The sequence below is a fragment of the Lithobates pipiens genome, unplaced genomic scaffold (assembly GCF_037356315.1).
Source record: "Lithobates pipiens isolate NorthernLeopardFrog02 unplaced genomic scaffold, aLitPip1_a1.2 Scaffold_18, whole genome shotgun sequence".
NCBI lineage: Eukaryota > Metazoa > Chordata > Amphibia > Anura > Ranidae > Lithobates > Lithobates pipiens.
In genome coordinates, this window is record NW_027507758.1 from 306,135,886 (window position 1) to 306,159,476 (window position 23,591).

Genomic DNA, 23,591 nt, shown 5'->3' on the forward strand with positions numbered 1-23,591 from the left:
GAGTGAATGTGTAAAGGTAAAGCTTCAGTTTTACTGGTGTTAATCTTGTACCCTGATATGGAGCTAAAATCTTTCAGCAAGGACAACAAGTTCGGAAGTGAGATATGGGGATTGGTCAATGTCAGGAGGATGTCGTCTGCAAATAGGGACATTTTATATTCCCTGTGGCGTAGGCATATCCCTCTAATGTCTGGGTGAACGCGGATGGCCTCCGCCAGGGGTTCGAGGCAGAGGATAAAAAGAAGAGGCGACAGGGGGCAACCCTGTCTCGTGCCATTGCTCAAAGGGAATGAAGACGATAGGTAGGATGCCAATTTGACCTGGGAAGAGGGGCAGGAGTAGAGGGCTTCAAGAGCTGAAACAAAAGGGCCTGTGAAACCATATCTTGCAAGAGTGGCAAACATATACGGCCAGCTAAGCCTGTCGAAGGCCTTCTGAGCATCTAGACTAAGAATAAGGGCTGGACGGGAGGTTTTGTTCAATAAATCAATCAGGTCTATTGTGCGTCTGGTATTATCACCTGCGTGACGAGTGCGTACAAAGCCAACTTGGTCTCTATGGATGAGTGTAGGGATTATATGGGTCAGCCTATTAGCCAGGATCTTTGTAAAAATTTTATAGTCTGAGTTTAATAGCGCTATAGGCCTATAATTGTCAGGTAGGGAGGGATCTTTACCAGGTTTTGGTATGACCGAAACATGAGCGTGTAGGAATTGGGCGTGTGGAGTGGAACCTTTAAGTAGGGAAGTATAGAGCGAGATCATGTGGGGACTCAGGACAGGTAGGAAAGTTTTGTAATAGGAATAGGGTAACCCGTCGGGGCCCGGGGCTTTTTGGCTGGGGAGTTGTGTAATTACTGCTTCAAGTTCGTCGGGTGAAATGGCCGAATTCAGGGTTGCAAGATGGTCGGGGAGGAGTTTAGGCAATTTCAAGTGTTCAAAAAAGAGATCAAATCTCCCTTGTGAAAAGTCGTAATTTGGGTCTTTCTGTAGACAGTTATATAAATTATGGTAGAAGTCTCCGAAGATCCGTGACATAGTCAGGGGGCAATAAGTAGGTGTACCATCAGGTTGTCGTAAAAAGTCGGGAGAGGGTTGAAAAGGACGTGGTTTCAACCTATTTACCAGCAGCTTATGAGGTTTGTTTGAGAATTCATAAAACTTCTGTTTGGACCACAAAAGAGATTTGTCTATTTTGCTCATTGCTAGGGATTTGAGCCGATTACGCAGGGAAATGACTTTTCGGAGTCTGTCCACCGTGGGGGAGGCCAACAGCAGTCTCTCTGCTAAGCGCAAATCGGTCATAATGGCAAAGCGCTGGGATGCCGCGTCCTTTTTAAGACGGGATCCCAGCGCCATGCACCGACCGCGAAAAACAGCCTTGTGGGCCTCCCACAGGGTGGAGGGACCCGTGACCGAGCCCGTGTTAAGTTGGAAGTATTCTGTGAGTCCATCTGTCAAAAGACTTTTCGTTTCTGGAGAGTGAAGAAATGTCTCATTCAGTCTCCAGTGACAGGTCCTAGGAAACGAAGATGAAAGGTGGACGTCTAAGTGGACTGAAGAGTGGTCGGACCACGTCATAGGGTTGATTTCAGAGGAGACTGCTGATGTTAACAAGGGCGAGGAGATAAAGAAGTGATCTAGCCTTGAATAAAGCTTGTGAGGATGAGAAAAAAAAGTGTACTGTTTGTGAGTAGGGTGTTTTATCCTCCAGATGTCTAGCAAGCCTCTAGACCTGATCAGCTTGCGAAATGATTTAGACAATTGAGTGGCTCGGGGTGGGGAAGCAGAGGGGAAGAGAGTGTGTCTATCTTTGTCTGACGACATTGTCATATTAAAATCACCTCCTAAAATCATAAACGGTTGAGCAAAGCGGTCTAGAACGTCAAAGACTGAGGACAAAAAGGTAAGCTGACCCGAGTTGGGAGCATAGATATTAACTAAGGTGAGAGATTTAGCAAATAGGGAACATTTCAGAATAATAAATCTTCCATGAGGGTCTAAATGGGACGAAGTGACCCGTAACGGGCAATGCCGACCAATCAATATAGCTACCCCTGCCTTACCCGACGGGTCAGACGCTAGAAAGGAGGTCGGGAACTGTTTGCTAGCAAAATTAAAAGAGCCTCCAGCACGGAAGTGGGTCTCTTGGACCATTATCACGTCCGCCCCGGAGGCCCTAAACTCCTTCAGAGCAAGCCATCTCTTCTGAATGGAATTCAACCCCTTAACGTTATAGGTCAGGAGTTTCAATGCCATGATAGGTCAGATAGGGGCCAGAACATGACAGAAAACCTCACATATGTAACAAGCAGAATATAACAGTGGACCCAAAACAAATATACCTTACATAATAAAGCAATGTGCATGACACAAATAACAATATAATCGTATAACAAAATCTGTACCAAAAGCAAGCGGGTTCGGTGGAAAATCGGGATTAATCCCAGTGACTCATCCACAATGGTAAAAATGTACCAAAAAAGAAAAAGGAAAGAGGGGAGGGATGGGGGTGGAATAAGGGGTCGGGGTTTAACGACCACCCAACAAAAACCTGGATAGCTAAGCGCCACCAGGGAACCCAGGTCTAAGCCATGGGTCTGAAGTGGAGAATTGTACATCTCCAAAACATGCAAAAATAGAAAAATTTGAAAAACTTGAAAAAATAAAAGTCGGAGGGGAGTGGGAGGATCCCCAGCCTCTCTCCAAAGTGAGCAGGTTGCCCCCAGGGTAAACAGTAGACCCCGGTCGTGAAAGAAAAAAAAAAAAAAAAAAAAAAAAAAAAAAGGGGGGGGGAAGGGGGAGCTATGTAGACTTATGTACATATCCGCAGACACGTACACACAGGCAAATAACCTTTAGCATTATAACCTCTGTCAGAGAAAAAAAAAAAAAAAAAAATTAAAAAAAAATGAATAGTTCACAACCTGTTAAGGGGAGAAGAATAACATTTTTGGGGTTAAACTGGAGGCAACGTCAGATACGTTCGGCCACCCACCCCCCGGGCCAGGGGGTAAGTAAACCCACTATGGGGTGTTGACTACCCATAACATCAGCGGGGTGTCAAGGTAAAAAGGGCATCCAGAGGAAATCCGGAGAAAGCAGTTCAGGTCGGAAGTCTGGAGGCACGACTTTTCTGGGGTGTAAAGTGGGATCTGGACGTCTTCTGTCGCACCGGGGTCCAGATGCGGCTTGGAGCCAGCGGAGGCTTGGGCGTTGCTGGAAGAGGCTGTGAATCTTCTTCTGGAAGAGGTGGGAGACCCAAGTTGCGCAGGAAGGTGTCACTTTCTTGCAGATCGCGTAGGGAATATTGGGTGCCGTCCTTGGAAACGGATAGGCGGAAAGGGAAACCCCACCGGTAGGCCACCTTGTGAGACTGTAAGTGCAAAGTTAGTGGACGGAGGGTTCTCCTCCTTGTCAGGGTAATAGGTGACAGGTCACTGAAGATTTGTAGCTTAGAGCCTTTAAATTCAACTCTGGACTGATTACGAGATGCAAGAGTCAGGGCTTCCTTGCTGTCATAATAGTGAAAACGCACAATCACATCTCTCGGATTGGCCCCTAGAGGGGGTTTTGGAGCCAGTGACCGATGTGCTCTGTCCAGGCGCCAATCTATGTCTGGGATATTCGGGGCTACAAAGTTGAAAAGGCTTAGGAGGTAGGTGCGCAGGTCTTTGTCTTCCACCGTTTCAGGAATACCCCTGAATCGAAGGTTTTGTCTACGTTCCCTGTTTTCCAAATCCTCCTGCTGGGCCTGTAATTGGGTCACGGTGTTTTTCATAGTGGCGTTGTCGTCCTCGAGAACCTGGACATATTGCACCATTTCATCAAATTTATATTCCAAAGAGTCTGTGCGTTCACCTAGCTGATCAATCTCCCCTCTCAATTCCTTGGCCACTTTCCCTACCTCTTGTGCAATGGTATGAGTGATTGCTTGTAGTAGGGAGTGTAATTTAGTGTCCAGTAGCTCCGCCGTTAGGGGGGGAGATGGGGAGGATGAGAGTGTGGAGGTATCATTGAAGAGCATGTTGGTGCAAATGTCAGGCTGTTCCGGTGGGATCTGGGAGCTGTCAGAAACCCTTGGAGTAGCTTGTGGGGGTTTGTTCAGATAGCGGTCCATCGCTACAGGGGGCTGCGATTTAATAGCAGAGGAATAGGTGCGACGTTGATCCCCAATTTTGCCCATGGGGTGCGTGGCCGATTGAAATGAGTCAATAAGGAGACACCCTGTCAGTAAAGATCACATAAGCGTAAGATGGGAGTCACGGAGAGAGGACAGGGGGTCCAGGTCCCGTCTCTAATAGTCCATCACATCTGTAAGCCTTGTGTGACTGGCCGGGACTGTAATATCTTGCTATTGGGGGGAGGCGTGTAGATCTGAGGGGGGTGTCAAGCTTCTTCAAAACTGTGAAGGGGAGGAGAGGGTGTAGCTGCACCAAACTGCGACTCCTTTAATAGCCCAGATGCAGGGGTATAGTAGGTGCGGAACTTAAAACACACTTCAGGTGGGGGCAGCACAAACTGGTCGTTTAAAGAGCAGTAAGGTGTAACAGTACTGGGGGAGGGTGAAGCAAGATGGCCTCCAGATAGATATCAAACAGAGCTCGGGCCTGGGAGCTTCAGAGCAGCTGAGGTTTACTTAGCAGAAAAGTTAGTTAGTCAGGGTGAGGATAACAGGGGCAGCTTGGCTGTATCCAAATGATAGGGGAGAGGGAGAGTCCACACAGGCCTAGAGTAGAGTGGGCCTGAGGTGTACCAATATGGCCGCCGTGTTCCTCACCTGTCCTGTGTTCTCTGGGCCCGTTCGTTGGATCCTCCGCTCCTGGATACGTGGCTCTCGGGGGACCGCTGTGAGGGGGGTCCTCGACTGACCTTCGGGAGAAGCAGGGGGGCCCGTGGAACGCCGCGGGCCGGCGTTAGGCTTCCGGATTTTAGTAGGCCCCAAGATGGCGGCGCCGCGTCCCCGGGTGGCGGCCAGCAACGGCCCGGAGGACGGCGTTTGCGGTGGGTGCCGAGGACGATACGGGCATCGGACTGTGCCCCACACTAGCGGCAACCCCGATGGACGGTGGGGAACCGCTGAGAAGCTCGCCCGAGAATATTTTATTAAATGTAGTAAAAGCAATCAAGAAAAATACACTGAGATCAAAATTAACAAAATTACATATATTGGCTACCATACAAAACAGTGTACAAAATCCAACAATTAGTTTAGATAACCATATTCTTGGCAGTTCAGATGGAAAATTCCCGACATGTTTCGCCTATTATTAGGCTTCTTCAGGGGAGCCAATAATTGGTGGAAGAGAAATTGTTTTGTTTAGAATACAAAAAGGGTTCACTATAAATGGAAAAAGAAAAATAATAAAACAAAATTAATGGAGCCGGTCACGTACAGAAAAGCACACTCTTAATCCTCAACATCGCCCAACTGTCTCAAAGGATTGATCAATGTAAAATAAACAATAAAACAGAGGGTATATGTATGTTTATTGGAAGGTATAAATGAAATAATACCTACCAATTTAAAACAAATGCGTCTAGTCCCTAAGAGGAAGACCCCACCTGGGATTGGAGAGTGGACCGACCACAGAAAACCGCCAAAAAGGTGACTGCAGGAGACAAATCAAGCGAACAGACAAGTCTAATATTCAACAAACTTCACAAGGAGCTTGATAAAGCTTCCATAAGGATTATTGGTTAATTAATAGGTTTAGAGAGTCCATAAGAATAAAGAATAAATTTAAGCCGTACCTGTGCTTAATTAAATGTAAAGTATGTTGCAAATGGAAAGCTGGAGATTGCACAGAGGGAGGTCCTTGGAATTGTGTCTAGAGATCCGTGAGGTAATCTTGGTTATAATGGGGTAGTTTTAGAAGAACACAGAAATAGGAAAAAGTGTTCAAAAGTATAAAAGGAGCCCTAAAACAGAGCAAAAAAAAAACCAAAAGAGAGAAAGTCAGCTGGGCAGTGTGCTCAAGAATACTTTTGGGTCAATTAAAATAGTTTTTGCTTACCAAAAGCATGTAAGAAATGCAGTCACAATTTTTGCTGTATCACAAAGGCGGCAGCCCAAGCGTACCGCACAGCAGACAGCACCAAAACCACAACATTCAGGCTCTGAGCAGAGCTGCCAAAAGAGTCAGTCTAAGATCTAGAAATGACCAAAACAAATTTAAATAAATTAAGCAAGAAGGGAGAAAGGGAAGGTTGGAACAGCAACCTAGTCTGTGTGGACAGACTCTGTGCTTGTTCGGTAAACTGACCTTGCGGCGAAAACATCTCACGTGGACACGGCAGGGCGGACATACCTGCAGCATTGATGAGCGCCTTTTTATCTCCCTCACCACCCGGCGTCTGATCAGCGACGCCGGATGTGAGCGGACAGTGAGTGCGGAACTGCGCATGCGCGCGCACCCGCGTCACACAGGAGGCCTACAGTCCCCATAATGCTCTGCGGCGGCGTCTCCGTGACCAAGGAGACCAGGAAACCGCGACAGGCAGTAACGGGGAACACGGGAGAGACACTCAAGAGGGCTCAAAAGAGCCCTACAGAGACTGTCAGTCCAAGGACCTAGTGAAGCGGATGCGTACGCCCAGCAACCCGCATGTTAACAGGTCCAGCTTCCACATAGCTGGACCTGTGTGTCCGTACAGGCACCCATATCTGTGCGGAAATAAGGTGATCGGACGTGCCCCCCCAAAAAAAGGGGGGCCTTCCCAAAGGGGGACAAAAAAACAAAGAGAAAATTTGAGAATAATATACTATATTAGAACCTATATAACTTGGTCTAAGTGATTAACAGTCAGAAAAATGGCTGTTTAATCTGAATTCAATTAAATTCCTTGAGACATATGGACAAAAATAAGGGGAAAGAACTGTGCTTGTTGGCCGACACCATACAAATTCATAAAAATACAATAAAACAATAAACAAGTAGTAATTAATTTGAAGAAATATATACCGCTACAGAACGTCAGTAAAAATAACTGCACTGTTTAAAGAGTGTGAACAAAAAATCAATAATGTTTAAGTGTAATATAGAAATGGATCCAGTGGATTAATGCATAAACCAGAAAAGAAATGAATGAGAAATGAACAAACCGACAATTGTTAAGTAGATCTATAGAGTTTTGTATTTAAACTATGAGAACAAAACATAAGAGATAAGATGTAGCCGGGGTAAGTACAAAAAAAAAAAAGGGGGGGGAGGGGGGGGGACAAGGATATAGGAGTGTAAGAGTACTGACAATTTGGCAGAAAGTGGGTAGCCCTATTTCCAAAGGATCAGGCCCCCCATGGAAAAATTGCATGGGTTCAAGATTGAACATATTGATTATTAAATAGTATGGAAGATAATGATTTTTAGAGAAAATGTTTGAATGTAATGTATTCATTTAAACCTGGATAATTAGTGGCTTCTAGAGTATATATCCATTGGGTTTCCAATTGAAGTAAACGCGTGTCTATTTCACCACCCCGAGCATGAGTGGGCACATGCTCCAGAGCAGCGAAACGTACGCCGTTAGAGTCAAAATTATGGGAATTGCCTATATGTCTATTTAACGCTGTAGTGCATAATCGTTTAGATAAGGGCAACATGTGATCTCTGATTCTTTTATAGAAAGGGCGCTTAGTCTTTCCAATGTAGAAACATCCACAAGGGCAATTGGCAATGTAGACAATCCCCACAGTTTTGCAAGTAACATTGTGTTTAATGGTGCGAATGGAACCATTGGGCAGTGTGACTTGTGCTGATCCTAGAATGAAACGACACATATCGCAGTGACCACAAGGATAGGTGCCAGTACGGTTGGGTCTGACAGATCGATGGGTATTGAAGTGGCTTGTAACTAGTCGGTCTCTCATGGACTGGGATCTGCGGTACGTCAATTGGGGAAAAGGCTTGATATATTTATAAATTATTGGATCCGCGGTTAATAGGGGCCAATATTTGTCTAGGATTGCTCTCATTTGATGATGTTGACGTGAATACTGTGTTATAATGCGTATGGGTGTATGAGAGGTAGATCTAGGTTTGGGGTAAATTAACTGATTTCTGTTTAATTTTAATACTTTATTGTAGGTGCGTTTTAGTAATGTCTTACTGTAGCCTCGTTGGCAAAGTCGTGTGGTAAGATCCCGTGCAGCCAATTCAAAGTCTGCGTCTTGAGAACAGTTGCGACGCAAACGAAGGTATTGGCTGTAGGGGATACTATCTAAAAGTGATTTAGGGTGAGCACTTTCCGCATGAAGAATGGTATTACCCGCAGAGGGTTTGCGATACAGAGCTGAATCAATGACGCCATTTTTATCCAATTTAATGTATATATCCAGAAAATTAATCTGGGTCTGACTGAATTCCATCGTGAATTTAAGATTAAATTGGTTGATGGACAAATTATCAAAGAATTCATGTAGTTCATTAAGAGAACCAGTCCATAATAACAAAATGTCATCAATGTAATGGTGCCAACCCAGGATGAACTGACACCAGTCCCGGGGTTGGTCATCTGAAAAAATGTGTCGTTCCCACCCCCCCAGGTACAGATTGGCGTAGGTAGGGGCACATTTGGTGCCCATAGCTACGCCCTGCACCTGGAGGTAGTGGGAACGATCAAACATAAAATAATTATGCGTCAAAATAAACTCCAAAAGTTGAAGCACAAATTTGTCATAGTTCTGAGAAATAGAACCTCGTTCCCGAAGGAAGGAATGCATGACTTGGATGCCTGTTGAGTGCGGGATGGAATTGTAAAGGCACTCAACGTCTAGGGCCACTAGCCATGTACCTGGGGGAAGTTGTTTACCATCTAGAATCCGTAAAAGATCAATCGTATCCTTCACATAGGATGGCAAGGATAGAACATGTGGAAAAAGGTGTTTGTCAATGAGAGCACTGGCGTTCTCAGTCAGACATTGGCAACCTGATACTATGGGTCGACCCGGTGGATTAACTAAAGATTTGTGTAATTTCGGTAACGAATAAAATGTGGGGGTTTGTGGGTTTTTTACATTTAAGTACTTCCATGTATTAAGATCTATGGTACCGTTTCGGTACGCATGAAAGATAAGATGGTAATACTTGGTAGTAGAGTTCTCAATGATGAGTTGGGATATTGGACGATACCAGTCCCTATTTATATACTCTTCTCTTACTATTATTAGCACCGTAACAGTCCCGTCTGTCTCCTCTCGCTTTTCTTTAATTATCTATAAACTAGTTTTTAAAATTCTTACTATAGCACTTGCAAGTTTACAACTTTCAATGTTGCTTGCTCGTGATGATTTTCACATCCAGTTTTCATAGGAAAACGTTAACAGTGGACAGTTCAGTCCCTTACCTTGGAGAAGGGAGAGGGATGAGGAGGGAGGAACAGGGGAGTATCTTGCCATCTTACGCTATGGGGCTGTGTATTTCTAGTTCTGCACAGTGTAGGGAGATACAACTCTAGTCCCTATATGCAAGGGTGGCTCCATATGATGCTGAAAGAGAAAGGAGTTACCTTGAAACAGGCCATTTAGGGTAGCGGTCATGGCACCAACTAAAACACATGCAGTGATTAAAAGATAAAGAAGCTACGTACCCAATTAGTAATTAAATTGGCTGATGAAAGTGCTTAAACAAACTGAGGGTTTAAAAACACTTACATTTTTCATATATATCAGCATTTTTGCACACAATTTAGTATGAGTTATATAGCCTAAATCTCCTAGAATTCTCTAATTCCTGTTCTAAATCTTTAAGAATAGCCTTTATATGTTTTTGGGAACATGCAGTGCATTCATAAAGTATTCAGACCCCCTTCACTTTTTTCAGTTTTGTTGCAGCCTGATACAGTTGTTTAAATGCATTTTTACTTGCCAACCGACGCACACACATATACGTCCGCAGAATGGCACAGGCAGGCAAATGGGTGTACCTGTACATCCCTTTCAATTTGCCACCTATCGATGTTCACCGGCGGCCGACGATTGCAGTGAGGAGAGGCAGAACGGGGAGATGCCTATGTAAACAAGGCATTTCCCTGTTCTGCCTAGCAACATGATAGGGATCTACTGCTCCCTGTCATCAGGAGCAGTGATCTCTGTCATGTTGTAGTGAGCCCATCCCCCCCACAGTTGGAATCACTCCCTAGGACACACTTAACCCCTTGATCGCCTCCTAGTGTTTAATTCCTTCCCTGCCAGTGTCATTTATACAGTAATCAGCAGCTATTCGTAGCTCTGATCGCTGTATAAATTACAATGGTCCCAAAATAGTGTCAAAAGTGTCTGATGTGTCCGCCATAATGTTGCAGTCCCAAAAAAAATCGCAGATCGCCGCCATTACTAGTAAAAAAAATATAAAAATACCATAAATCTATCCCCTATTTTGTAGACTCTATAACTTTTGCGCAAACCAATCAATATACACTTATTGCGATTTTCTTTTCTTTTTTTTAACCAAAAATATCTAGAAGAATTCATATATACCTAAACTTTGGAAGAAATTTGTTTTTTTTAATATATTTTTGGGGGATATTTATTATAGTAAAAAGTAAAACATTTTTTTCAAAATTGTCGCTCTTTTTTTGTTTATGGCGCAAAAATAAAAACTGCAGAGGTGATCAAATACCACCAAAAGAAAGCTCTATTTGTGGGAAAAACAGGACGTCAATTTTGTTTGGGTATTATATCGCACGACCATGCAATTGTTCGCTAAATTCACAGACATTTCTAAAATTCTTTGTTCACTTTGTCATTATGGGGTACTGAGTGTAGATTAATGCGAAATAAAATGTATTTAAACAAATGAAGTATCAGGTTGCATCATAAAATCACAAAATTGAAAAAAAGTAAAGGGGGTCTGAATACTTGCTGTGTGTTTGCAAGTCACACTTTTAAACTTAAAACAGTGTGTTTCAGCAAATGCAGAAATTTTAATATGTATGACTGTTGTGGTTTGAATTTTAGTTTCTTTGCTCAAGCAAGTGGCTTAGTTCTTTGTGCAAGCTTTTTTATTTATAGCCTGTGTAAGGTCATAAGTTGTATGATTTAAAATTTTAGTTTGGGTAAGCAATTAGCATAGCAGCTAATGGACTGAAATGCGTATTGTTTTTCCTGTGGTGTGCTGTTTCTGTTTCTGTTCTTCTTCAACTCGCCAGTTAGCATTTGGCTGCTGAACACAAAGCTTGACAATATGATGAGATTTCATTAATGCTGTGTTATTTATCTTTAGGACTAGTAGAACAGCACCTATTATGCACACAAATAGACCTAATCAAGGCTGACAAAATGTTATCAACTCAAATGATAATTTGTTGCACAAGTGTGCCCAAATGTGCGTTTTGCATATGTATTTTAACCACTTGCTTACTGGGCACTTAAACCCCCCTCCTGCCCAGACCAATTTTCAGCTTTCAGCGCTGATGCGCTTTGAATGACAATTGTGCGGTCATACAACACTGTACCCAAATGAAATTTTTATAATTTTTGTCCCACAAATAGAGCTTTCTTTTGGTGGTATTTAATTATAGCTGGGAGTTTTATTTTTTGCTAAACAAACAAAAAAAGATGCAAAAAAAAAAATCATGTTTAATAGTTTGTTATAAAATTTTGCAAACAGGTCATTTTTCTCCTTCATTGAAATGCACTGATGAGGCGGCACTGGTGGGCACTGATAGGCTGCACTGGTGGGCACTGATAGGCTGCACTGGTGGGCACTGATAGGCATAGTTAAGGCGGCACTAATAGGCACAGATAAAGTTGCCCTGATAGGCAGGGATAAAGTGGCACCGATAGGCACAGATAAGGCAGTACTGATGGGCACAGGTAAGGCAGTACTGATGGGCAAAGATGGGCACAGATAAGATGGCACGGATGGGTGGCACGGATGGGTGGCACTAATAGGTACCACTGATAGATGGGACTGATGGGCACTGATAGGTGGCTCTGATAGGTGGCACTGCTGGGCACTAATGGACGGCACTGATGGGCACTGGTAGATGACACTGATGGGCACGGATATGTGGCACTGGGGTGCAGCACCGTTGAGGCAGATTGTGGGCACTGATGTGGCACTGTGGGCACTGATGTGTGGCACTGTGGGCACTGATGTGTGGCACTGTGGGCACTGATGTGTGGCACTGTGGGCACTGATGTGTGGCACTGTGGGCACTGCTGGGTGGCACTATGGGCACTGATGGGGGCACTTTTTTATTACAGAGGTGGCACTGGCAGGGGGCAGGTGGGCACTGGTAAGCTGGCCGTGATCGGGACTAATGTCCCGATCACGGCCGCCGGTGAAATAGCCGATTGCCGGCTCCATTGTATCACATGAACAGCTGTCATTGGCTGACAGCTGATCACGTGGTAAGGGGTCAGGATCGACCCCTTGCTCAGGTCCGTGATCAGGCGAGTCTCGTAGACTCGCCGATCACAGAGCGTGCCGCGCGTGCCCCTCGGGGCGCGCAGGCCGTTCGTGCACGGGACGACGTCAATAGACGTAGTCCTGGCAAAGGAGGTCCGCGCTGTAGCCGTCATTTGGCTATAGCGCGGGTCTCTACTGGTTAATTTGTATTTCCAAAGTTACACCGAGTGCAGCATACATGTAACAACAGGGAAAAATTACAGTTTCCCATATAAACTTTACATTTTACACAGAACAGAAACCCATATAGAACATAATGCTTCCCTCCAAGTCTGCCCACTCCCCAAAGACAATTAATAGTGAAGGGTCTCTTCCACTGCCTTCATTCTAGGCAGGTCATACAAGCGTCACTTCTTTTTTGTTCAACCAGCAGGCTGAACAAAACAAATGAATTGCCTTCCCCATCCACACATTCCATGTGGATAGGGAAATCTGTGTCGCTGAGATATATTTCATTCTGCCGACAGGGAGCCATCCCCGACGGCAGGCTGGTTTATACACAAGTCGATCAATAGACTGACGTGTACAATAAGCTAGCCCCACACATGGATAAAAATGTTTCCAGTTCCTGCTGAACCAGCCAAATTTTGATCTATGCATGGACAGCCTAAATTGGAGGGCCATCCTAAAATACAAAAATTCCATTGATATTCTTAAAAAAAAATGTAAAAAAATGTTTGAAAAAAAAAACATTTACGCCTGCACAAAAACAGATAATTTGTATTGTAAAACAAAATTAAGTAATTCTCTCGCTCCAGTTTTGAGTGTATACGCCATTTAAAGTGGTTGTAAACCCTTACAAACCACTTTGACCTACAGGTTTAGGAGATATTTGCCCGAAGACATGCACCGCTGTCTACGGCACATGCGCCGTAGACAGCGGCGCGCAGGCGCACTGAGCGCGGCATTTCCAACAATGGAGCTGCCGCGCGTGTCGGCTCCCGTGCGCATGCGCGGGAGTGACGTCATTGCTGCTCCGCCGAATGACAGCGGCAGAGCTGCGAGACCCCACCGAGAAGATGGATGCGCCGGACTACAGGGGACAGCGGTGACATCGCTGGCTCCTGTGTCAGGTAAGTGACACATAATGGGCTACTATGCGATGCATAGTAGTCCATTATGCTTTGCCTTTGCAGGGAATGAAAGAGGAAGTAAACCCATCAGGGTTTACTTCCTCTTTAAAAATACAGCTTATCTAGGAGGAAATGTTCAGAAATTATTTTTTTTAAACCTTATTGCTGTGGCCTACGTTTTTTCACATTAGTTAAAAACTTTGCTTCTTAACAGAGTTGTTGAGCTGACTGGCGATGTCACTCCTGATATGAGAGCTATTGCTGAAGCTGACCTCATTGTCACTACCCCAGAAAAGTGGGATGGAGTCAGCAGGAGCTGGCAGAACAGAAGTTATGTACAGAAGGTGGCCATTCTAGTCATTGATGAAATCCATTTGCTTGGTAAGTTATGACAAATTCAACTAGCAAAAAACATTTTAGATGTTGCAGAAGGAAATTATTTTGTCAATATACATTGTGTAACATAACATTTTGCATTTTGTTTTGTTTTTAGGGGATGAAAGAGGACCTGTACTTGAAGTTATTGTGTCCCGAACAAACTTTATTTCCTCACACACAGAGAAGACCGTGAGGGTTGTTGGCTTGTCAACAGCTCTGGCAAATGCTAGAGATCTTGCTGATTGGTTGGGCATTGGGCAGGTAAGTGAGCTTTTTTTGGAGGGTTACGCAGGATAAAAATAACATGTAGCTTTTTCTTGTCCACACTATTATTTCAATTATTTTGCAACTTACTTTTTTGTATCGGATACATGTGATTGTGCATTACCACTCCTAATAGGTAGTTGGGTCTATCCTCTTATCCAAGAACTTCATTTGTCCCTCCTGCTACTCATAATGCAGACTTTTGTGATTTATTTTGGATGCACTGGAAACTGCTGAAAATCCTACCTGATTGTGAGTTTCACTTGCTGAAACTTACAGGGAAAAATTCAGGAAAAATGTATGGTTACAAACCAGTGACCAGGTTTTGTAGTAGCTGTAAATACAACTCCTGGACATGTTTAAATTTTTCTCTACAAGCTGCAGATTCGAACTCTGTATCTTAAAGCAGAACTTCACCTAAAATGTGAAGTTCTGCCTTTCCTCCTCCTCTATCCACCCCCCCCCCCCCCCAAGTGGTAGAGGAGGAGGAGGAAAGCAGAACTTCACCAAAAATGTGAAGTTCTGCCTTTCCTCCTCATCTACCACTTGGGGGGGGGGGGTTGTTTTTGGGTGCAGTTACCTATTTCTGATAGGTACCCTCTCCCACATTTTGCCTTCCCCCAAGCAAGTTTGAAGCACTGTAAAAACTCAAAGACCAGTGAAGAACTGGCTAGATGATAACACCACTGGACTCTTGGACTGGTAAGTATCCATTCATTAAATGTCAGCATCTATCGTACAGCTCCTGACTTTTAATTGTATTTATTTATTTTTTTACAAAAGACTGTAGATCCTCCTAAATTTGTTTTTCATTCAATGGTGTTTAATAAAGTCTTATGCCATAACATTGTAGATGGGACTGTTTAATTTTCGTCCATCTGTGCGACCTGTTCCATTGGAGGTGCATATTCAGGGATTCCCGGGACAACATTACTGCCCTCGAATGGCTAGCATGAATAAGCCGTCTTTTCAAGGTAAGTGTCAGAATTTATTAAACTATGAATTTGACTGTTTTGAATGGCAGCACTAAAGTGTAAAAACTGCCTGGCTATCAGAGCTGGCTGCATAACTGCTAATCTTTCCCAACTGTTATGTTGTGGAAGGGGGTAACAAATTGGAACACAGGTAAAAATAGCAGGACATTATCATTGGTTGTTAACTCAAAGGAAGTATCTCACAAATTATTTTATTTTTTAAAGGGAATACTGCCTAAATTCTGGGGAAATCGGTGAGCTGATCACACAAGCAGGAACTGTCATTTGTGGAGGTGCTCTGTACCCCAACAGTGTACAAAATGCCTCCATGTTGCCATATTCCATTAAAGTTTACAGACAAGTACAGCGTTTCTGTTTAATAATAAATGACAGTGTGGCTTGTGAAGCAATTGTATATGCTATTTTTTTTTTTGGCCTAGGGTATACAGTATACATGGAAGACACATAGGTGCATATATACAGTGGACATACAGTATATGCTGAGTGTATGGAGTGTCAGTATTTTTGTCAAATTCATGACCATAAGGAGTTATTTTGAAGGGACGCATGGGGCTGATCATATTTTTTTTTTTTTGTACTCTGTTGAACTTATGTTTTTGGCATCCAGTAAATGTTACACTTTGAAAATGAACCGAGGCTGTCTAGAACTTGCTTGAAAAAGTTGTGTTCTAGACACTCCCTTTCCTTTTTCTCAATATTATAAATACTTTATAGAGCACCTTCCTAGGTAAGTTTATCGGATAATAGGTACATTTAGTTCTTTTTGGCTCCTCTGTAATCATTGGAGCAGCTATCGATTTCTCTGGGCTGTTCTAAATCTCACAGACTGCAGGTATGTTTGCTTTCCCCCTGCATTCTGGAGACTGCCAAAACATACAGGCCAAATGGGCAGTTTAACCACTTTCAGACCGGACCAATTTGCTGGTCAAAGACCAGACCACTTTTTGCGATTCGGCACTGCGTCGCTTTAACTGACAATTGCGCGGTCGTGCGACGTGGCTCCCAAACAAAATTGACGTCCTTTTTTTCCCACAAATAGAGCTTTCTTTTGGTGGTGTTTGATCACCTCTGCGGTTTTTATTTTTTGCGCTATAAACAAAAATAGAGCGACAATTTTGAAAAAAACGCATTATTTTTTACTTTTTGTTATAATAAATATCCCCCAAAAATATATAAAAAAAAAAATTTTTCCCTCAATTTAGGCCGATACGTATTCTTCTACATATTTTTGGTAAAAAAAATCGCAATAAGCGATTATTGATTGGTTTGCGCAAAAGTTATAGCGTTTACAAAATAGGGATAGTTTTATAGCATTTTTATTAATAATTTTTTATTATTTTTTTTTTTACTAGTAATGGCGGCGATCTGCGATTTTTATTGTGACTGCGACATTGTCGGGGACCCATCGGACATTTTTGACACATTTTTGGGACCATTGTCATTTATACAGTAATCACTGCTATATAAATGCAGTGATTCCTGTGTAAATGACACTGGCAGTGAAAGGGTTAACCTGTGGGTGGCAGTGTAGGGGTTAAGTGTTCCTAGGGGTGTGTTACTAACTGTGGGGGGGTTGGGCTTTCATTTAGTGTACACTGATCTCTGCTCCAATCACATGGAGCAGAGATCAGCGTCACTAGTTGCTAGGCAGAATGAGAAAATGTTGTTTATACAGCATTTCCTCCATTCCGCCGCTCCGTGAGACGATCGCGGGGATGCCCGCGGCGATCGAGTCCGCGGGTCCCGTGACCGGACTCACGGAGGTCCCGACCAGCGCGGGAGCGCGCCGCCGGCGGCGCGCTCCCGATGGCACGGCGGCAACGAATATTGGACGTACATGTACGCCAATATGCCTGCCCGTGCCATGCTGTCGACGTACATCGTCGTGCGCTGGTCGGGAAGTGGTTAAATATTTATTGTCCTGCAGCCAATCCCAAGGGAGGTGTACCCAGTATGTTGGCTGGGTTACATAAATAGTCTGGAGTCTGGAACAGCCCTGTTCTTGTCCTGCTGGAGATGTTACCAGCCCTCTGGGTCTACTGCCCTTTTGACACAATTCTGCTGGAGTCTGCCAATGTTAATCGAGGTATAATAGAGCTGTGGGGTCTATTCCTAATTGGAGCTAACTAAGCAGTTTCTAGTCTGGAGATCTCATTGCCTTGTGGAGACTGAAAGGGAGCGTGCCCTGGGATACTGACCTAAATTTAGGATCCTAGTGACTGTGTGCTGTTCGATAGATATAGATATTGCCCCCTGAGGAAGATACGGAAAACCCCTTGTATCGACACGCGTTGGAAGAGGGGGCAGGACGGAATGCTCGGCAGAGGACCTGCCAGGAACAATCAGCACACCACCCCATTATCGGCCGGCTTATCCTGTTGATTCGCGCTGTTTTAGAGTGGCACCCTGACGCGCCGTGTTACTGCAAGTACCCTGTGGGGGATTTATTGTGTTTTATAAATAAATCATTTTACGTACTACATCATCAAATCCTCCTCTCTCTATTAATATACCGAGGCATAAGTGGTATTCCATTGAGATACTGAGGCATAAGTGAGACCAATCCAGGATTCTGGATACACTGCTGAACCCTTTAGTGGTTCTAAGGCATGCATTGACCAAGCTCAACAGCAAGGTCACACTCCCTAAGGTGAGCTGCTAATACCTAGGGAGAACACCTGAATGTGAATACAGCACCTTATTACTGGATCAGTTTAACAGCATCCACTGAATCGCATTGATTATTTTGGAGCACTTATGGACTGATATTTTGAATAATGCACAGCACTTTGTTGCAGTTTTCATTTTTTTGTATCTAGCATATATTTATATATTTTTTAGTACTTATTTATTTTTCATACACACATATATATTTTTTCTTAAGGATTTTGATTGCCCTTTTTTTATATATTTATAGAATTTTTCACGTGAATGCATTTTGTCACTTTATTTGCATATTGTGTGTTTTATGGACTGCATGAATATCAATTTATTGCTGTTGATATATAGCACAGTTTTTTACTATTTAGATTTATATTTTTATAGCACAGCGTATTATATATTTGATTTGTGTGCTGTTCTACTTTACTGACACAGCTTATACAGGGTCTAGTTTCTGGCCCTTTGTTCAAAGACGTGTCACCAAGTGAAATGTGTCCTCCTGTTGCAAGTCAATATTTTTGGAGTATTCCATACACCCTAACTCCTCTACTATTAAAAGTTCTAAAAGCTATAATATCTTAAAAAGACATTCCCTAGACTCTTTACTGGAGTCAGAGTGAATGGACTGTTGCCTATGTGATTGGTAGCCTCTGCACAGTTTGGAGAAGTGCCAGTTAAATCATGTGGCTCCTCACCACTGTTGAGATCCCCCTATGTATGTTTGCTCGGGCTGGTGGGCGCATTAATTCCCTGTTGGGCTCTTAGGACCCTTGTCAGTCTGCTGCTTTTTTATGCCCGTAAGGCTATTACCTTCAAGTGGAAGACTAAGGAGGCCCTAGCTTACAATTATGGAAAATCTAGGTAAATAATGTGATACCCCTTTATAAAACAACTTATGAATATTGTGGGTGTTCTCGAAAGTTCAACAAGGTGTGGGACTTATGGCTAGATTCTCCACCAATGGCCACATATTATCTGATTTTCTAGTTATTGGGTGGTTGCATCCTCTATGATTTCAGGACAAAGGTGATATGAGAAATCTCAGTGGTTATCTGGGAAAATAAATGTGATGTATTCATTATTGCTTGTGGTGTGCTGCACGATAATGCAGAGGCCCTTCCATTTTTCTTTATTTCAAAACTTATTTCTTAACTGTGTACTTAGATTAGAGGTGTTTGTTTTGTTCTTTATCTGTTTTGTACCAGTTAATTCTTTAAAACCAATCAAAAAAAAAGCATGCGGCTCCTACAGGGGTAGCACTATGTTTATTATCATATATATTTCATATTACAGTAGTTGGATGTGTTTTTAGCCTATTTAACTATTTTTAAATAATTCTTAATTCCGTATAGCCACTTTTGTAATTTTTACACCTAAACTACATTTGGGGAATACAGCAGTGTTACCTGCCTGTCCCTAGACTGTAAATTGGACAATATAGGAGTAGGAACACCCTGATAAGTCATCAACTCTTATCAAAGTGCTACTTTTCTCTCTCCCAGTTACTGGAAGTCCTATGCTGATTGCAATAGACCTCTAATGCTCATGCCTTTACAAATATGTTTACATGCCCTTCAGTTTATCTACTACTTTCTTTATTCCTTCTTTTCTTATTGTTTCTTTGTACATGTAGTCCCCGGGGTAACAAGGTTTATTCCTGAGTTGAATTTGTATGCAAGTTGGAACAGGTCATTTTTTTAAGTGTAACTCCACCTAAAAAATGAATTTTTGGGGGGGGGATAACACTGGGAAGGGTTAACACCGTTGTAACGTTTTACTGTCTGTGTCCTTGTTGAGACTATTTCACCTCACTTTCTGTCCCTATGACAATTGGATTTTGAACATTTTGGGTTGTTGTGGAAACAAGGATTGGTGATAAAGCTTCAGTGGAGACATCTTTTCCCCATGATAACTCTTCGGCCCCTTTCACACAGGTGTCCAGTGGAATCCACTTGCTCAGTGGGGGATCTCTCCCCTGATCCCCGCTGAGCAGGCGGAGGACAAGTCCATGTCCGCTCCACTATGCAGAGCAGACATGGACACAGTCCCAGTCTCCTCTATGGGGCAGTCCATTTCCATCTGTTGCCATCCAACCAGCTGGATGGATGGAAAATAGGACCACCATCTGTTTGTTTTTGGCGGACAGGTGTGGATTGGATGGCGGCGGGTGTCAGCGAGCATGTGTCCTCTGATATCCACCGCTCCATAGAAGAAACTGGAGGGTCTGATCAGGTCTGCCTAAAACACTAATGCCGCGTACACACAACCAGACTTTCTGTCTGAAAAGGCCTGACGGAATCATTTAATCGGATATTCTGATCGTGTGTGGGCTTCATCTGACTTTTTTCTTCAAAAATTCTGACGGCCCTTGAAATAGAACATGTTTTAAATCTTTCCAACAGAAATAAATTGCTATAAGGAAAACTGGTCATCTGTATGCTATTCCAATGAACCAAATAAGACGCAAGGGCAGCCATTGGCTACTGGCTATTGAACTTCCTTTTCTAGTCCCATTGTACGTCATCGCGTTAGAAACAAACGGACTTTGGTGTGATCGTGTGTAGGCAAGTCCGTTGGAAAGACCATCAGACCATCACGTGGCATGACAGGCGGACCTGGTCAGACAGCCCATGTGAAAGGGGCCTTACAGGAGGGTAGATTTCCTTTCACTTCCTGTTGTCTCCCTCTGTAAGTATGAGTCATATCTTTGTAACTCTGGGACTGCCTGTATGGCATTTTCATGACTTATACAGTGCCTTGAAAAAGTATTCATACCCTTGAAATTTCCCACATTTTGTCCTATTACAACCAAAAATGTAATTGTATTTTATTGATTTTATATGATATTATGGATTTTATGTGATAGACCATCACAAAGTGGCACATCATTTTGAAGTGTAAAAAAATGATAAATGTTTTTTTTTTATTTATTTTTTTAATATCTGAGAAGTGTGGCGTGCATTTGTATTCAGCCCCCTTTAAACCGATACCTCTAACTAAAATATAGTGGAACCAATTGCCTTCATAAGTCACCTAATTTAGTAAATAGAGTCCACATGTTTGTAATTTAATCTCAGTATAAATACACCTGTTCTGTGAAGCTGTTAGAGAACCTTAGTAAACAAACAGCATTATGATGGTCTTGCAATGTGATATTGTGTATGTTGCTATACCTTTTCGTGTTTGACTCCAATAAAAATCAGTTGTAAGCAAAAAACAAATCTTTTGCTGAAGTTTGCTAGGAAAAAATCACCTTTAGTTCATTAATTTACTTGTTTCTCAGAGCTGCCGATCCTGTAGTGATGTGAAGGGCAGTCGAAGGAACCAGTGAGCCCTGCGGGGTACCAGGGAGATTAATAATCCTGGCAGTGTTGGTTTACCAGTGGACTTCAGCAAAGGGTTTACAGTTAATGGAGCAGTGTTGTTGCTGAGCAGGCTGCGGAAATAGCATTTGTATTTTCTGTTTCCTAGTGGTCTCTTGCATTTTTTGTTAGTAGTCTTGTCTTTTTTTTTGTCAGTGATGAGGTCACTTCAAAGCTATTTTAAATGTATGGAATCATTGAGCTTTTTAGTAATAGTTATTAAGTAAATAGGAAAACATGTTCATAATAGCTGCTTATATACATGAATTTATAAGATGTCTTTATAATTTTTACGTCTTTATGCATTATGGCCACAGTCAGCCCATCTGCACAATAACATTTTGTATCCAATGCACTTTATTAAAAATGTGCCTAGAATATGGTATGTTAAATGTTTCCGCCATAGATAAATGGTCTCTTGTTTAGGTATTTGGGTGGTATTTATGATATCTCATTCTTGGAAATAAAATTTACATCATGGCCTGTAGTGTCTTGTGAAATGAATGTTTAGCTTTTCTAATTAGCCTTCTGACAGCACGGTTTCATTGATGGGAATTTTAAACTGGTCTTGACTATTCCATTTATTTATAGGCTGCAGAAATGCTATGTAAAAACCACTAATGAACAATAAATCAGACTCTTGCTGTTTAATCGCACCTGTTCTAGGGGGAGCAAAAACACATTAGATCTTCAGTTTCCAGATTCTACAAGGCTGTATGTGTATATAATGATGATGTATTTCCACAGGCTCATTTGTAGAATACACAAGCAATCTCCTATAATTCAGCAGTTGTAATCTTTGTATTAGACAACTTCTGATTAGTTATCCCAGAGCAACCTTATCAGATGGGGTAGTTTGTTGCATTATTGACTTTCCCTTGGGCACTGTGTAAGTATTCATGAAGTAAAGAGCAGCAATTTGTCCCCATGTTCACTATAATGTCCAGGGACCAAAATCTGCATTAGCTGTAAAATTGTCAGTAAGTTTTTTACATCTGTGTTAGCATTCTAGCACTTTTGTTAAAACTGCTATTTATGCCAAAAGCAAACACAATGCCATCACTTTTTTTTTTTTACAATTGAGGAAACAAAATTTGTATTAAAAAGTAGACATTTTTGACTTGGTGTTTGTGTTTTCATTCCTAATTCTTTCTTGGTTGGTTTTAAAAAAGAAAGACTTAATAAAATGTGTTAAATTTTTATAGGAACAAAAAAAATAAGGTGTTGAAGGGCAGTTGTGTCCCACAAGGAGAGAGAGAATTTTAGAAATGTTGAAATCTGACTTCAAAAAGATGTGCACTGTTTGTGTTGAGAGTTTTGAGCAAATTCAAGAATTTTATATTGCCATTTTAAGGCCTCGTGCACACTGGATCTTTGTCCAGCTCTTCTGAAAGCCTTTCACCTTGCAGGAGAAAAGTGACATCAAAAACACACCTAAAGCTGCATATTTGTGAATATGCTTAGACAAACTCTTGAGTGTTCGATTTCCTTGGTCATAAAAAATAATTTATTCTGACCATTAAAATTCCTTAATGCTCAAACACTAAACGTACCCAGCGTTAACACACTTTTAGATGCGTTTACACATGGTTAGGCACATCAAATGTTTTTTTTTTTCTGCCAAAAGACTGCTGCTCCTGAATGCCTTGGCACTGTTTATTTTCTGCCTTTAAATGCCTATAAACACCTATGTGTGCATGGACAAATACGCTGACATTGAGGGGCATTTAGATCCAGAAAATGTCAATTGCTCCTAAAGTGTGCATTAAGCCTTAGGGATAATATTCATGCTTGGATGCTAAAGTGCATTTTATGTGTTTTTTTTTAATCTTTACATCTCTACATCCTTTATCTTATAGGAATATATTAACCACATGTTGGCCTGCTGCAGTTTATGAATGTTTCACACATACCTTAAATTAACTTTTTTATTTTTTTTAGTTTCAGATAAGTAGGGAAGGGTTATAAACTCTATCCGGTTATTATTGCATCTGTGCCTCAATTTTACAGTACTTGCCTGCTTTGCTAAGAATAATCCTTCTATTATGGTCTATGACCTCATTAGAGAGGTCCTATTAATTTATTGTCCTAATGTTACAACAGGGAGTGAAGAAAATCCCCTCAGTGGGACACAAACAACAGAGAACTTTTTTCTAGTTTTATTTTAAAGTGGTTATAAAGCCAAAAATGTTCCAGTATTTGTATCACTCCTTCACCTCCATATAAACTTACTTGAGTCCTATCTCGATCCAGCGCTGTGCCTGTCTGCAGCAACACTGGTCACTGTTCCTCTCCTCACAGGATACAGAGGCAGCATCAGGAGCCATTGGCTCATGTTGCTATCAGTCACATTCTGTGAGGAGGGAGCGGGGGGCATAGCCGATCCGCTCTGGGTGTGTCTATAAACACAAACAGCCTGACTCAAGAGCAAGCCCGCATACCGGTT

At 42.4% G+C, this 23,591-nt stretch overlaps 1 protein-coding gene across 1 annotated transcript in view; it reads left to right on the forward strand.

The window, feature by feature from the left end:
* Positions 1–23,591, forward strand: part of ASCC3 (activating signal cointegrator 1 complex subunit 3) — a 1,010,279-nt gene that overhangs the window by 788,819 nt on the left and 197,869 nt on the right. Inside the window, exons 27-29 of the mRNA XM_077487192.1 lie at positions 13,700–13,866; positions 13,979–14,124; positions 14,981–15,101. Of these exons, the coding sequence (XP_077343318.1) occupies positions 13,700–13,866; positions 13,979–14,124; positions 14,981–15,101 (434 nt within the window). The remainder of the gene's footprint in view (positions 1–13,699; positions 13,867–13,978; positions 14,125–14,980; positions 15,102–23,591) is intronic.